Source organism: Perissodus microlepis, chromosome 6 (assembly GCF_051167445.1).
Source record: "Perissodus microlepis isolate ML-2025 ecotype Zambia chromosome 6, ASM5116744v1, whole genome shotgun sequence".
Taxonomy (NCBI): domain Eukaryota; kingdom Metazoa; phylum Chordata; class Actinopteri; order Cichliformes; family Cichlidae; genus Perissodus; species Perissodus microlepis.
The window spans coordinates 21,701,457-21,717,189 of record NC_140466.1 but is presented as its reverse complement, the minus strand read 5'-3'; the positions used below and the strand labels follow the sequence as shown (position 1 = coordinate 21,717,189).

The following is a 15,733-nucleotide window of genomic DNA, read 5'->3' as shown; positions in this document are numbered from 1 at the left end:
AAGTGGATTTGATTAGCAGCACCTGGCTAATGTTGTTGAACAAGTAAGAATGCTGTTAGCTGTTCACATGACTTTATATTGCTATGCATATTATTGGATTTGTCATTTTAAAAAGAAAATCTGTTCACATGTACTACTTTTGGTATGAAATTGAAGAAATATTTGATTAATTCAATGACAATTTTTATTATTTATTTTATTCACTTACATTGAAAAGTGACAGTTCTATAGATTTATTTAATTAGATGTGGGAAAATCTCGCCCCCTAGTGACTAAAATTGTGTTCTGCATCACTGTAAGTCAGCCTGCTGAAAACCTACAAGAGTGGCAAAAGTGTACAGTGAAACAAGCACTTCTGATAAAGTATTTATTCCAAGATAAACATGGAATAGACACAAACAGTCATTTGGGGGATTTATTGAGTTTTATTGCATAAAATAATATATTAATTATCTAATCTATTACACATATTCATTTACAAAAAAAGGATCATTAATGAAAATAAATATTTCTGTGCAGTTTATTTGCACTGTCAAAGCAGGCAGAGAAATGCTGAGATCTATATACATGTAGGTTAATAAAAACACATTAAGTCATAGCCAAGACAACCTTCATGATGCAGACAGAAAGAGGCTGCTGCTTTCAAAGTCCTTGATCTGATACTAATTCACTGACTTACTTCCCAAGTATCATCACTCAACAAACCCACCGTCATCGTTTCCCTGTATAATTTGCAGCACAGTTTTATGTACTCATTGCATTGTTCACATTTTCCATTGTCAGTTCACCCAAAAGGCTTCTCATGAAGATACATTAAAAATGTTTATCAACAAAGTTAGTAATAATGCTTTATCAAAATTATTCCCCTTCACCTTTGGCTGCACTTCACGTAGAAAAATATAAACGGTTTATAATAAGAAAATACATCATGTTGTTACAAAACTATTGCTTCAGAATATCACCAAAATACTCGTTTTCTTTGTAAAACATGATTCATTTGACCTTTCATGATTGCACAAGTTATTTTGGTTGTTTGAGTTCCCAGAGTCCTCTGCGGGAGGACAGGGGTAAAATGATATTAGTTAAAAGGCTAGAGGCAGATTTCAGGAACATGTCCAACAAAGTAAAAAAGAAAAAAAATGCTTTGGAGAGCTTTGTGTTTCAGGGATTTAGTCTGCAGCATTCAAAATACATCCCTTTTGTATCCTGTATGCATTTTTTTTCCTTTTTTGCCAAATAAAAAGAAAATTAAAGTTTTAGCTTTTGGACGGAGAAATTAACAAATCATACCTCCAAAGACTACAACTGCTAGCAGATACCGGATGGTTTTGCATCTTCTTTCCAAACATTTTCTAAAATTGCAAAGCACAATCACCTTCATTCTTCTTTGGAATCCATTATTTAGTGTTTAAGGCCAAACAAAGTTTGAAATAATAATAGCCCTGAAGGTCAGTTGAGAAGTCTGGGTTGAAAGAAAAAACATTCGGGATTAGAGGCTAAACACAAGCAAGCTAATTGTTTGATTAAATAAATGTAGATATTATATCTTAAAATGCTACGTTCACATCACATTCAGATTTTTGGGTTTCTACATTGGGTGCCAATATTAAAAAGGTACCTGGTCATTCACTAATATATGAATGGTATTATTTTCTTGAGAGTATTATTGCCTATTTAATTAGGAAATATATACAGGTATATATTAAACACTTTCCTCATTTAGTATTCTAAAAAAAGAAAAATTACAGTAGCATCCTTAAAGTAAAACTGAACAGATCTGTAGCAGAAATGTCCCGTGTGTTTCTGACGTTTTTCAGCAAAAAGCCTGAAAGCAAAAGCAAAAAAAAAAAAAAAAAAAAAAGCCTGAAAGCACGGGCGGGCAGGCGTACAGCACAAAGCTTTGCATAAATGACCTTTGTGTAACGCTTTAGTAACATTTTATGAACCAATAAAGCTTGCTGTTGATTTGCTGAGTGTATTAGCAACGTGACGCTTTAATGCGTGACGCATTAATCACAGTTAATAAATCCAGTGCTTTATTGTTTCTAAACATGGTTTCATGACTGCACTCATGAGGTGCTATGTTTTTTACTCTTGTAAAGGCAACATAACTCTTTACAGTGAGGTTTTCTCAGTTCCCAGAAAATGTAGAAAATCTTCTCTTTAAAGAAGTATGAAATGTAAAATACTAACACTTAAACTCTTAAGAGATTTTAAATACCTCTTATGCAAAGCCTGAGATACGTTTGTAACACTGTAAAGGTTTCTTGGCTTTGATATTTAAGAGTAGTTGTGTATCGTGTAAAACAACCTGTTGTTCTTTGACCGAGTTGCATAAACATGAGCCAAATCCAAAATCCTTTCGTTCGGCCAAGACGTGCATCACGTATATCCTCAAGTCACAAGAGCACCAGTTGATGCAAGATGAGTCACAGATGGTGTGTCTCGGTGTGGAAGCATCAGCGTTGCTTTAAGTCACCTTTATAGTAGACTTATGGACGCAGAGTAGGGAAACATATGGCACACCAATGAAGGCCCATTTCTCACTGGGCCAGAACATGATGACGGGACCTCGCTCCGGTGCCTCGGTAGCAACATCAAAGTAGGCGAAGCAAACGCAACCCAAATAGGAAGCCAGACAGATGAGGATGTGCCTGTAAGAGCAAAATGATCATGAATAAGCCTAATCTCTGAAATGATTTACAGGCACAGCTGTAAAAGTTTAACAGTGTCTTGTTTTCCCTAAAACAAATCTGGGGAAACCTGCAGTCAGCTGAGACTGAAGAAGTCACTTGAATGAGTGACAAAAGGTTTCTCCCACTGAAAACGCTACATCCAGATGAACAGAATCAACTTTTTGGGATTTTTCCAACTACTTCTGCAGCCATGTGAAAAAAGAAAGTTTTCGCAGGACTCTATGCAGTTTGAAAAATAAAACATTAAAATAAGCAAACTTGTATGGCTTTCATAGGAATTCAGAGGGTACGTAACAGTCAGGTTCTAGTAAACAACTGCACTTGATTAACTAATTACCAGTAAGTGTGAACACTTCTATAAAACCAGAAGTTTTGACAGTTTGCTGGTCTAAAACATTCAGGTATTGGTTCTCACAATGACAGCCAATTCACCTGAGACCATGCAGAGAAATTGCAAAATAACAACAGCTACATCTCAGAACCGCATTTAGCATGTCACATGTTAAAGTTCAAGACATTATAATAATAATTATAATAATAATAATGTATACTTTATTGATCCCCGTGGGGAAATTCCTCTCTGCATTTAACCCATTCACTCTGTGAAGCAGAAAGTCCCTTATCTCAAAAAAGTCCATGACAGCATGCTGTGACATGATCTTAAGAGAGCTGTGCATAAATACCCACAAACCTCAATTAAATAAAGCAACACTGTAAAGAACGCTAGGCCAAAGTTCCCCCACAATGATGTGAGAGGCTGATAAAGTCATACGGAAAACAAGTTATTCAAGTTAATGCTGAAAGGTGGTTTTTACAAATTTCTATTTCACGTGACTTAATTTCTCAAATTCCTCTTTTCTGTTTGATTTACCTTCAGTCTATTGAAGCTACTGCCTAGTTCCCCTCCCCATTCCTCCTCATATAAAACACATAAATCACCTGAAATGAAAACTGGTTGACATTTTTTATTCATTTGTTTTAAGAAAAAAAGTATACAGTGCAACTGTAACTGTCTTGTAGCACTTATTTTGCCTTTTAGTCTCACAGGATAAAATACACATTGTGAATAAATGATACCATTAACACCTTATACAGCACTGAGTTTGACTTTGAGTCGACTTTGAGCTTACCAAGCACAGTGTAGGTAGGGAAAGTTGACAGATGACCACACTTCGCAGAATATCCTGTCACTGATCCAGCAAAGCAGAGCCAGCGCCCACCAGATCCCTGAGATCAGGCCCAGCTTGAACACACGTGGGTTTTCACACCTGCGATGACACAGTGAAGAACAATGTGAGCTGTGAAAATACAAATGCAACCAACTTGATGATTTATTCAGCATATAAATAGAAACAGTTCAATTTTGTTAAAATAGCAATACATTTCCTAGAATTACAGATTATACAGATTTTCTCGAAACAATCTGAAATATTTACAAAATAAATGCAATTAATCATATATGTAAAGTACATTGCTGCTAAACCCACGTTGGCCACTTGTGGGCAGCATATATATTCATCATTTATTCCTCTTCCTCTTTCACATCCAGACTATACAGACAAACATTAACATTTATTTTACCACATTTATTTTGAGGCACACGTTTGCATTTCTGTCTTAAAATAACTCCATTATCTAATATCTAGCTCTTCAGCTGCCAACTCTCCCAATGACATTCACTTACATAATCATTTAATCCACTGTAATATAAAAATGCTACAAAATCATAGTGGAAATTTTCTCAGTTTTAGCAAACTAACATTAAAATATTGATCCTCATGTTTACATTTCTTTTTATCAATAAAATACTTCTGAAAATCGTATTTCTTGCCTATAGAAAACCTCTGAGCCTCCTCACGCGGTCGCTTCCAGGACGTACTGGCCTTTTTGCCCAATTTTGGTGCTCTAAAAGCAGGAGGATTTTAGCAATTTTAATGGCAACGATGATTGCTCCAGCTAGATTTATCTGCACAAATATCCTCATGGATACACCTCTGACCTAGAGAGATGTGCTAATCCAGAGTGCCACTGCCAAACTATTCTTAGTCTTGCCCTCCTTAGGCACACCAGTCAGAGCCAGGCCAAACAGAGTGCAGAGACAAAGAGGGGAACACAGAAGCCTGACTGTGACTAAACGGTGCTGACAATACAGGACTGGCAGTTTGTCACCTGCCCTTAGGTCAGTGCATTTGATGAAGTCAAACCATTTAAGAAGCCTCTACCTTTGAGTCACCATTGTTTCAAGGTGACACGAATCCATGGATGACACAGAACCTTTCCAGCTCAGCAACATATCCGGATTGAGCTAAACGGCAAACATCACTCTCACGCAGAGGCTCAGGAATCTTTTTAAGCAGAGATGAACGACTTTACACTGACAGTGAAAGCAGAGATTAGATTAATTAGCAGTCAGTTGCGATCACACTGACTGATAAAGGCGGTCTGGTCTCAGGGAATGTGGGAGTCATTCAAGCGAAAAAGCTCCGAAAGCTCTGACACCATGAATGTAACATTTGTCACGACACTTTTCCTATTTAATTAATTTAATATAATTTGCACTGTAATCATAAGGCTGTGGAAATGTGGAATTTGGCCAGTAAGGAATACTAAGGTTGCCAGCATTGCATTATATGGACAAAAGTACTAGACCACACCTCTTAACCTTTGAATTCAGGCATTTCATTCAGTCCCACTGTCATAGGTGTATAAGATCAAGCACCTGGCCATTCAATCTGCCTTTACACTTTGTAAAGATTGGTGAAAGAATGGGTTATTCTAAAGAACTCACTGTATTTCAGCATGAAACTGTAATAGGATGCCACCGCTGGATTAAGTCAACTCAGTTACGGAGCACGGCTGACGAGTGCTAGGGGGCATAGAGTGCAAAAGTCGCAAACGCTCTGCTGACTCATTAACTGCAGAGCTCCAGACTTTTTCTGGCATTAACATCAGCCCAAAAACTGTGTGCTGGGAGCTCCATGGCCGAGCAATTCCTGTAGATGTAACACGTCGGTGGACCCGTACATTTATCTGCATACTGTATGTTCAGAAGTGGATGACTCCCTGGAAGCAGTGAGAAATGGTGCTACATCTTTATTTTTCTACATCTTTTATTTAAAAATAACAACAGCTACAGAAATTGCAAAATTTACCCATCACACCAGAATTAAAGATTTCTTATTTTAAAGTAAGTGTGCTGGTGAACTGAACTGGTAAACTGCCTCTATTACATAACTTGCCCAGAGAGAGGCAGGAAAAAAGGGTGTCACAGCTATGAAACCGCAACAGGAAGTACAAAAATAGATGGCCAGTGATGCATCTTCCCACTGGGAAGTGGGTCATTAAATTGTCATCAATACTGTAAAAACTGATTGTTCCAGTTAATCACAGAACACAAAAAGAGTGGCTATACGTCTTTATATTACAATTTAAGTGTCAAAGTGCTTAAAAAATATAAACTAATCGATAACTGTGAAGATGTGACGACAAGATATGTGAAAGCAAGAAAAGAAAGCTTAAAAGGGGGCTTATGCATTAAAAATGCACAGGCCTCAAAACAGAAAGTCAATGAAACAGACTTGAAAAACACCTGTGAGCACTGCTGGCAAAGGTAGAAAAAAACCCTCTGATTCATTGAATCAAAACTGGGGGAAAATGATTATTTCTCTTCAGCTGCATGAATTTGTTCATAAAATGACCATAGAACAGGAGTTTCTATCCGTATATCTCCACAATTCGGTTCCCTATGGAAAAGAATTACCAAAGGAATATAAGAAATCTTATTCTGAGACTCTGTAATGATGAAAAATGAGCTACAGGAAGATCAGTAACCGATTAAAACTTAGAAGAAGCACAGATGGGCTAGTAATCTGGAAGTACAGGGGGAGAAAACAACACTGCTATTAGAGCCACTGTGACGTCCTAATAGAAATTATGCTGCACATAGTGCTTCAGTTGAATAACAAGCCTCTGAAAGACAGACAGGCGTGCCCTTCAGACTTGGCAGATTAGAGATTATGACATGCAGTGCAAAAAAACCCAACAACAACCTCTGTGGATAGCGTCATTTAAAAAAACAAAAACAAACAAACTCGCTTGCTGTCTAGCAAGATAAAAAACATTACTGAACAATGGGGGAAAGCGCTTTCAAATGACATACATTATTAACACATTCCCTTCACAAATTAAATAACTGAAAATAAAATGTTTATTTCTAATACTTAGTTGAAAACCCTTTGCTGGCAATGACAGCCTGAAGTCTTGAAATCATGGACATCGCCAGATGCTGGTTCCCTCCGTTTTAATGCTCTGGCAGGCCTTTACTGCAGCAACCAGCTGCTTGTTGCTGTTTGTTTGTGGCCCTTTCTGTCCAAAATGTAATCTTCAACAAGTGAAATGCATGCTCGACTGTGGTAAGATCAGGTGACTGACTTGGATCTTCAAAAATATTCCACTTCTTTGCTTGAATAAACTCCTGGGTTTCTTTGGCTATATGTTTTAGGTCATTGTCCATCTGTATTATGAAACACCGACCAACCAACTTGACTGGATTTAGCTGGATTTGAGCAGAAAGCTTGTCTCTGAACACCCCAGAATTCATTTGGCTGCTTCTGTCCTGTGTCACATCATCAATAAACACTAGAGTCCCAGTGCAGCTGGCAGCCATGCACCCCAATGCCATCACACTGCCTCCGCTGTGTTTTACAGATGATGTGGTATGCTTTGGATCATGAGCTGTTCCATGCCTTCTCCATAATTTTTTCTTGTCATCATTCTCACCACTCTATTCTGATCTTGGTTTCATCTGTCCGAAGAATGTTTTTCCAGAACTGTGCTGGCTTTTTAGATGATTTTTAGCAATGTCCAATCTGGTCTTTCTGGGGGAGATGAGTGGCTTGCACCTTGCAGCGAACCCTCTGTTTTTACTTTCACAGTCTTCTCTCTATGGTATACTTGGATATCAAAAGGCCAATCTCCTGAAGAGTATTGTACACCTGGTTGGCTGTTGTGAAGGAGTTTCTCTTCACCATGGGAATGATTCTGCGATCATTCACCAATGTTCTACTATTGTAGCAATTTCTGTTTCTGTTTTTGCAGCTTAAGGATGGCTTGTTTCACCTCTACGGAGAGCTCCTTTGAAAACAAGGCCAAGTAGCTCTCCACTGTCTACTGTCTGGTCACAGCAAAATCTTCTAAATACAAGAACTACACCTCAAATCAACTCCAGTAACTGCCCACACCTCCCAATGAAATTGAGTCAATTGTCCAATTACTTTTGGCCCCTTTAAAGGGTGGCACATGTTGAGGAGCTGAAACTCCTAAACCCTACATCCAATCTGAATGTGGATACCCTCAAATGAAAGCTGTGAGTCTGTGCTTAGTATATGCTTCAGTAAACAGGTAAAAAAAAAATGTGTCATTTTAATCATAAACATGGAGCAATAAAGCAGCAGCAAAGAGCAGCTATGAGAATCATCTCTAAGAAATCCCCAATAAACACTTATTTAGTAGAAAAAAGAAAAGAAAGAGTAAATATTGAACTGCTTACTTCATCATATGGACAGAACTATGCTCACTTCTGTTGTAAACCTTATACATCAAGTCAGTTGGCCTGAAATATTTTACATAAATTACTCTTATCGAGCCAACGCCCTTTCCTGCCAGCAAATATATGTTGACAAAAACGTCACTGCATAGCCGGATATCTGGAAAACTGCGCCCATCAGCCAGGAGATTATAGAAGGATGTGAGATAAGATACATGACATTAGATTAGTGCTTCTGCTTTGAGAGAAAGTGCTGGGGAATCTGAGGAGTATAATTGTGGGAGGCAAAGATAAGGGTGGAGCCCTGATGTGACTCTCCTCGCACTCGACTGTACAAAACAGAGGTCTGTGACATACGTGACACAAAGCTGGACACTAATTAAATTTATCACTCAAGTTTCAGCGACTCCCATTCCTGTGGATCGTTTCAAAGCTGATGAACAACTTTTTTTTTTTCCTAAATACGGACCAAAATTGCTTGGTTGAACCTTGTTGAATCTTTGCCACAAATAAAATAGGTCTTTCTTGTTAATGAGACGTTCAGTCTCAATGGGACTAAAGGTTAAATAAATAAAAATAAAACCTCTCTAGTACAGGGCGGAACCTCTGCTTGAAAGAAAACGGTTATTAGAAAGGTATACCTAATAAAGTGGTCATAAATAACACTGAAGCTTCAATATGTGGAGTCGAAACACCAGTGGGTGACTTCACGGTGCCTACATCAATCTTGTGACAGAAACAGGATGCTTTTATTTCCTCCCCCAAGCATGTTACTATTTAACCTTATTAACTGTGATATGTTCCATGAGCTGTTTCACATACATCAAATTCATAATAAGATCTTAAAACTTACTATAATACTAACAATTTTCTCCATTTGCATTGGTTTCACACATCACGCTCAGTGTACATTGCATACGTAACTTTGCAGTCACTAAAAATTGTGTCTGTGATGGAATTTTCTTCTACACACCACTCTGAAAAAACGCTGCAGGCTAGTTATAATAGTATTAAAGTATTCCAGTTTTGTAATTTTATATACTTTTCATTTCAGAAACCCTCTGCATGCTCACAATTGACTCACAGAACATGTTGTTCTTGCTGGCCTGAAAGTTGACTTGGATTGAAACCAACAACTAAGTTTTCTGTCCTTTCTGAGGGCAAAAGTCCATCAGTCGGGGCAACAGGAACTCTCTCACACTTGGAACAACAAAAACAAGCAGTTTCAATGGATGACTGGCACTGGCAGTAATGTGAAGAATTACTAACAGGTTGAACAATAGATGAATTTTGGGGACTGATGGTGTTGAGTAAGGGTTATGGGAAACGGAAGCAACGGAACATACGTCCACATTACTGTGACGGCTAGGAAGCATTAAGGACACAAACACGCAGAAAAACAGAGTGAAAGGCTTGGTGTGCTTTCAGGAACTTTCTTCCACATAATAAGTTTGGAACAGACACACCAGACAGTACAAAAAGGTGAAAGGTGGCATGTTAACAATGCACCGACTTCACTATTTGACTTCTGTTATTTAAACAGTTCAAGACTTAAAGAGGTGATAAAGCACATTGTTGATAAGTCAGGTTATCATACTTCCCATGCATCAACTCTGGAACATTTCCCTGCCTATAAAGGCATGACTGAAACAAAGCTGGAGACTTCATAGAGGACTGCTGGTTTACATTATTTGGGGCTGATAAAAATTCATTCTTTGTGATTTATGCTACATCCTTTGATGCTGCAGTCGCTTCTTATTTACCGCCAATGTTATTTCCAGTTGGGCGCATACCAGACCTTTTCCGTCAAACAAACCTCTGCCAATAGCCCTGATCTACAGCCATCCTGTGAGTCACTATAGAAGACGACAACATTTAGGTGGGTGCTAAGTAACGTGATTGCATAAAACCAAAACATACAAAACAATCCAAAGTTTCAGCACTGCTGGACTTTCTCACTTCTAAGTGAGACTCGGTTATGTTGGTGAACGAGAACTAAATCATTGACTTCACATGGTTTGCGTTGACTTTCACGGAAAAAGAGTCTTCATCACCACAGAAAGCTGCTTTAGAGCAGAGCCACTCATATTTCTGTTAGTGAAAGTTACAGTTTTATTCTAACAAAGCAGGCTGTCAGAGGGAGGGGGACAATAGCTGCCTAGTACAATACGCATACAGCGCATGCCACGGGCAGTTACGTTTTCCAGCAACGCAGAGCAGTTTTCAGCTTTTAACACACATATTTTAGAAATCCCCAGAAATTCCTAACAGAAAAGTTAGCCTGTATAGTGAAATTCTATCAACTTTCCTGCAGCTGAAGTAGTGTGCACTCGAAACCACCCAAACAGAAGAGTTATCAGAATACTTCAATAATTCTTAAGGAAATTATGTTACAAGAAGAATAAAATAATAAAAACAATAAGAATAAACCAAAATACCTATTAAGCTGGAAGACAATCAGAGTGAGTAAATTTCAGGAGGTTTTGAGATTGAGGCTACGTCCACACTAGCCAGGATAGAATTGAAAACGGCGTTTTCATCTGAAAACGCTCCGCGTCCACACTAGCGTTTTCAGTTATTTTCACAGAGTTGCGTGCCTACATTGAAACGGCCGAAAACGCTTACGTTCCAGTACTGCGCATGTGTGAAACGCAAGAAGATTCGACCTGCCTCATTTCTGTCTGCCGCTTATTTACTTTCCGGCTCTTTGAAACGTTGCAGCAAAATGTTGAGGAAAAGCACCGAGTTTTTTAAATGGACTAACAATGAGGTGGAGTTGTTGCTGCGAGTAACACAAAAGCATAACGTTGCAACTGCGAGTGAGAGTTAAAAATTTTGAAGAAAAGTTATCTGGAGCATGTACAGACTGATATTAATCTTTAATGGGGCTGTCAAAATTGAGAGCAAACAAAACAACAATGCCCTACACTATCTTAGTTTAATTGGTCACATGACTGCATCACATGACTAACATGCGTCATCATTTTAGAAAGTCTCCATTTTCGCTGTCCACACTGCGACGCGAAAGCACCGTTTTCAAATGTATGCGTTTTTGAGAGCGTTTCCAAAACGCTGCGTTTTCCATGAGCAAAAACGCCGTCTCAGTGTGGACGGGAGGCCAAAACGGAGAGAAAACTGCGTTTTCAAACGCATTAGTGTGGACGTAGCCTGAGACAGGATTTCAAAGTGGAGAGAGAGAGCAAAGCTTTCCACTTCCAGGGGTTTGTTTTTGTGATACTATCCCCACTGAGCAAATGTGGCCCTTAGTGACATTTTAAGCCTTTTGGCAGTGATCTTTTGTGAGTGCATGTTTTGCAAGTGTTTTTCAACTGGACATGACTAGTAAGGGTTAGATTTGATTGAGAATATGACTATGACATTGCACACATAACTAGGCCCTTAGAAATACTCTGCTTTATCATGAGAGACACTCAGGAAGGCACCATAATTTGCTAAATAAACATCAAGCTGTGTTAAATGAGACTTCAAACTAGTGGCTGAGACCATAAACCCATTAGGAACATGTGGTCATAAGTTGCGTGAGCAGTAAGATCATTTTCTCACAGACTTCTGCACAATCACACATCTTTTTATAAATCAGCCAACAGATTCACTACCTGCTTCCTGTAAGGGGTTTATAAAAATAAACTTTTACTTTACTTACTTTAGGTTTAAAAATTTCTGCATCGTCTTCCCTCTTTTGACGCTCAGAGCATGTCCACATTTGATACATAGTCCATGTAGTTTACTCAGTAAACCTACTCGGCTACTTACACTCATCTATGCTGTTTAAACAAACACACAGTCATACTCTTCCGTCTTACCTTTTCAGCTCAGTAATGAGCAGCACGGTACATGGGATTCCCAGAGTCATGAGTGACAGTGAGTTGACAACAGGTTTCACAAAGGCCAGCCCCGTGGTGATCCCTGATAAGATGCCGATGACCACTTTGAATCTCGACCTAGATGGATTAATGAACAAAACGGACAGATATTGCTGCAATACTCCATGAACACGATTGTAAAATACAGAGGGAGTGTTTGGATGACTCAGATGTGCTCCAGAAATTATTATGACCCACTTAAGGTGCACATAACAAACACGCTCAGCTCTAATCAAAAGGCTGGGCAAAACAAGTAGCAGCCTGAAGTGAGAGCAAGCAGCTGTGACAGCTTGGTGACAATGCAAGGAGAAGTAAAGACATGTGATGCAGCTTTTACTGGTGTCAGCTATCTTAGAAAGGCCTATTATTAAACAGGAGTGTCACAGCAGCTGAGATATCATGTGACAACAGTGAGCTAAATGTACTAAATGCATATGCTACATATTTGACCATGTGGAAAAAAAAATGTTTGTCCTGCCTTGCACGGGACAAACCTACACTGTATCTGCTTTAGTGTTTATTCTTAATTATTGCCACTACCATCAGATGCCACCAGCTGTGAATAATTCCAGTCAGAGCTAAACACTTTTAGCTGCTTGAATGATAATTAAGAGTTAAGAGCATGACGGATAGGTCTCAGGCCTGATTACTGGTAGAGCTTCTGAATTAAGAAATCACTTAAACAGAACCTGTCTGACAAAATGAAGTACCGGTAGGCTAAATGAGCTCAAAAGCAGCAGGACAATAATCTAAAACACACCAGCAAGTTCACCTCTGAATGTCTCAAACAACCCCAAAATGAAGGTTTTGGAGTGGCCTAGACAAGGGCTGCACCTTAAATCTGATTGAGTTGCTTTGACATGACCTTAAACCATGCTCGAAAATCCTCCAGTGTGACTGAATTAAAACAAAGAAGAAGAGAGGGCCAAAATTCCTCCAAAGTGATGTAAAAGACTGTAACTTTGTTTGATGATGGGAAACATTTTATTGTGCCAAATATTGCAGAAAAAGAAAACCCAATTAGGAAAGGAGTAAATAGTTTTTCACAGGACTACATATCTACACATGCACATAGTTTAAGCTCTTTTTTTACAATAATAATAATAATAATAATAATAATAAAAAAAATAATAATAGTTGTTGTTATCAACATACCGATCCCTCCTGAATATCCTGGGTAAATACCTCTTTGGAAACCACATGGCTATGGCACACATGAGCACCCATAATATGGCTAGCTCGTCCAGCATTTGGCCAAGAAAGCTGAGGGTGGCATGAAAATAAGTCGATCCAATACCTTGGAGAAAGGAAGAGACACAGAAGGACAGTGATAGATGCTTAAGTTTTGTATTCAAAGGGCAGGATAAATGAGACAGTCTGTGTTTTGTTACGTGCTCCCTCTCTCTTTTATAACATCAGAACATAACTGAGAATAGCAAACGTAGAGTTAAAATGCTCCCCCTCTAAAACGACGAGTTCAAAACGATAACCGAAAAACAGAGCACAGTTGGAACGCCACAATCATCACACAACAAACAGGACCGGCTGTTATCTACGATGGGAACTTTGGAGGCCGTTTTCAAGCTGCTAAACATGTGGGTTTCAAGTTATTGTGCAAATGTTTGCCAAATGTTTTATGAGGAAAGGCAGTCATTGTGTTACAGTGAATGTAAAGGCCTCTTTTGTTGGCCTTTAATTTGCAAAGTTATTTAGAAATGAAGCCTTGAAATGCTGCAGAGAGATGCAGCAGTCACTTTCCCCTCCTTGTTTATCACGGTAGAACAGACTTTTTATTATCAGGTGCAACATTTCAGCAGACTTCTTATCAAATGTTGCTCCTACTCAGTTGTTACTAATCGTGAAAACCTGTCATGGTTCTCAACCTAGGCATGAGAATGAGCCATTCAATAAAAGACATAAAGAAGCATTCATGTAAATGAATCAGCAGCTACTTCATAATCAGTCAAGCAAAGAAAAAAATGGCTAACTAAGGAGTGTTAGTTGGATATAACAGATATTTGCGTAAAGATGAAATGGTTAAAAAAGCAAAAATAGCTCTTTTTTTAAGACTGGTCCTTTTTTCCATTAAAACTAAAAGTAGAATCCAGGTTCTTTGTGACTTGACAGGATATGAATATGTTGCCTTCAGCTCAGTGAGGGGTAGGGCTGTGCGATATGACCAAAATCTCATATCCCGATATAAGAATTCTATCGTCCCGATAACAATATAAATCACAAAAATGTAACATTTTCTGTAAATTCAGTGAATCTCGGGCAGCTCGTCTTGCGGGAAGTGTTACCAGCTGCGCGTCATGTAGCTGGAGTAGAGTGTTTTAACCGATGCATGAAACTACACATTTTTAGACATAAGTTGTAACGGCCGCCGTTTTCTTTGTGAGTATTTATTACACGGCGTGCTGCAGGGAAAAGCCTGTTCTAAAAATAAACTAAGGACCTGGATGTTGTTTTTGAACTAGAAACTATAGGCTTGCTTTTCTATTCGAGTCAAAGTTCATTATAACTGCAAATGGATGCAGTCCAAGATACACAGATAAGGATTTATGGTATGGACCAAGAATGTTCAACTGTCTGAGAGGCTCCAACAAAGCCAGGAGACTGCGTTTATTTCCCTTTACATTGGACCACACATGGGCCACAGAGGAAAACACCCAGCTCGAGTTCTTTAAATCTGACAGTTATGCAAATCTTTTTCAACTACTTTTTTTTTCCGGACACCCACCAAGGTCACCTCCTTGGAACAGAGGTGGGGTTGCTCTCGGGTTATCTTTGCTGACAGGGCAATCCGAGCGTTTGCAAAACAGCATCAATGGGGAAAGGCTCTCTATTGAACTGTGTACATGAAGAAGCACCATTAAAGGCCTAAATATTGAATGGGACATAATGAATTCAAAATCAATCTAAAGATGGTGAGAGAGGCCACAGCTGAGAAATTGTGCACCCCAACAGTGCCACTGCAGTACAAGTGTATACAGATCACTCCTTTGGTCTAAAACCTAGAAACTAGTTCAAATTAAATGTCCATCGTAACTGCCTAGAGACCAAGTCGACATACTTTAACCTTCTGGTTTGTACTAGTTAACAGTGCAAACCCCTCAGATACTTTGCTTACTCTCATAAAAAATAAAGGAAAAAAATAATATTTTTTTGCTGTGAATAAAGTCCTACAGGAATACACAATTTTTTTTTAAATTGGTTTGTGTAAAGATTATTTACTCAGTCCCTTAACCCTTACTTACACATTCATTTGACCCGTTTTGACAGCAGTAAAAATACCTCAAATGGCCTTATTTAGCTTCAAATTTGATAACTTTTGGCATCTGCACAATGACAGTAACGATGATCAACTCAGTTCGAATATATTTAGATGAATATGGCTGTTACGTTTTCGTGTCTTGGGTAAAACTTGACATGAGAGTGTGAGATATTAGATATTTTTCTCCATAAACAAATGTTGTAAAACCTAAACAAAAAATAATAAATAAATAACAAAACACTGTCTGCTCTCTAATACACAAAGTATGGATTAGTCATACATTTATCAATGCCAAATACTATATTTATACTATGAAGACAGTGAATATGAACAG

The 15,733-nt window shown here is 38.5% G+C and overlaps 1 protein-coding gene across 1 annotated transcript in view; it reads right to left on the bottom strand.

The window, feature by feature from the left end:
* Window positions 1-405: 405 nt before the first annotated feature.
* Window positions 406-15,733, bottom strand: part of acer2 (alkaline ceramidase 2) — a 16,761-nt gene continuing 1,433 nt past the window's right edge. The window contains exons 3-6 of the mRNA XM_084931429.1: window positions 13,281-13,422; window positions 12,066-12,203; window positions 3,827-3,964; window positions 406-2,654 (exon numbers count right to left, since the gene is read on the bottom strand). Coding sequence (XP_084787555.1) covers window positions 2,471-2,654; window positions 3,827-3,964; window positions 12,066-12,203; window positions 13,281-13,422 — 602 coding nt within the window. The 3' untranslated portion in view covers window positions 406-2,470. The remainder of the gene's footprint in view (window positions 2,655-3,826; window positions 3,965-12,065; window positions 12,204-13,280; window positions 13,423-15,733) is intronic.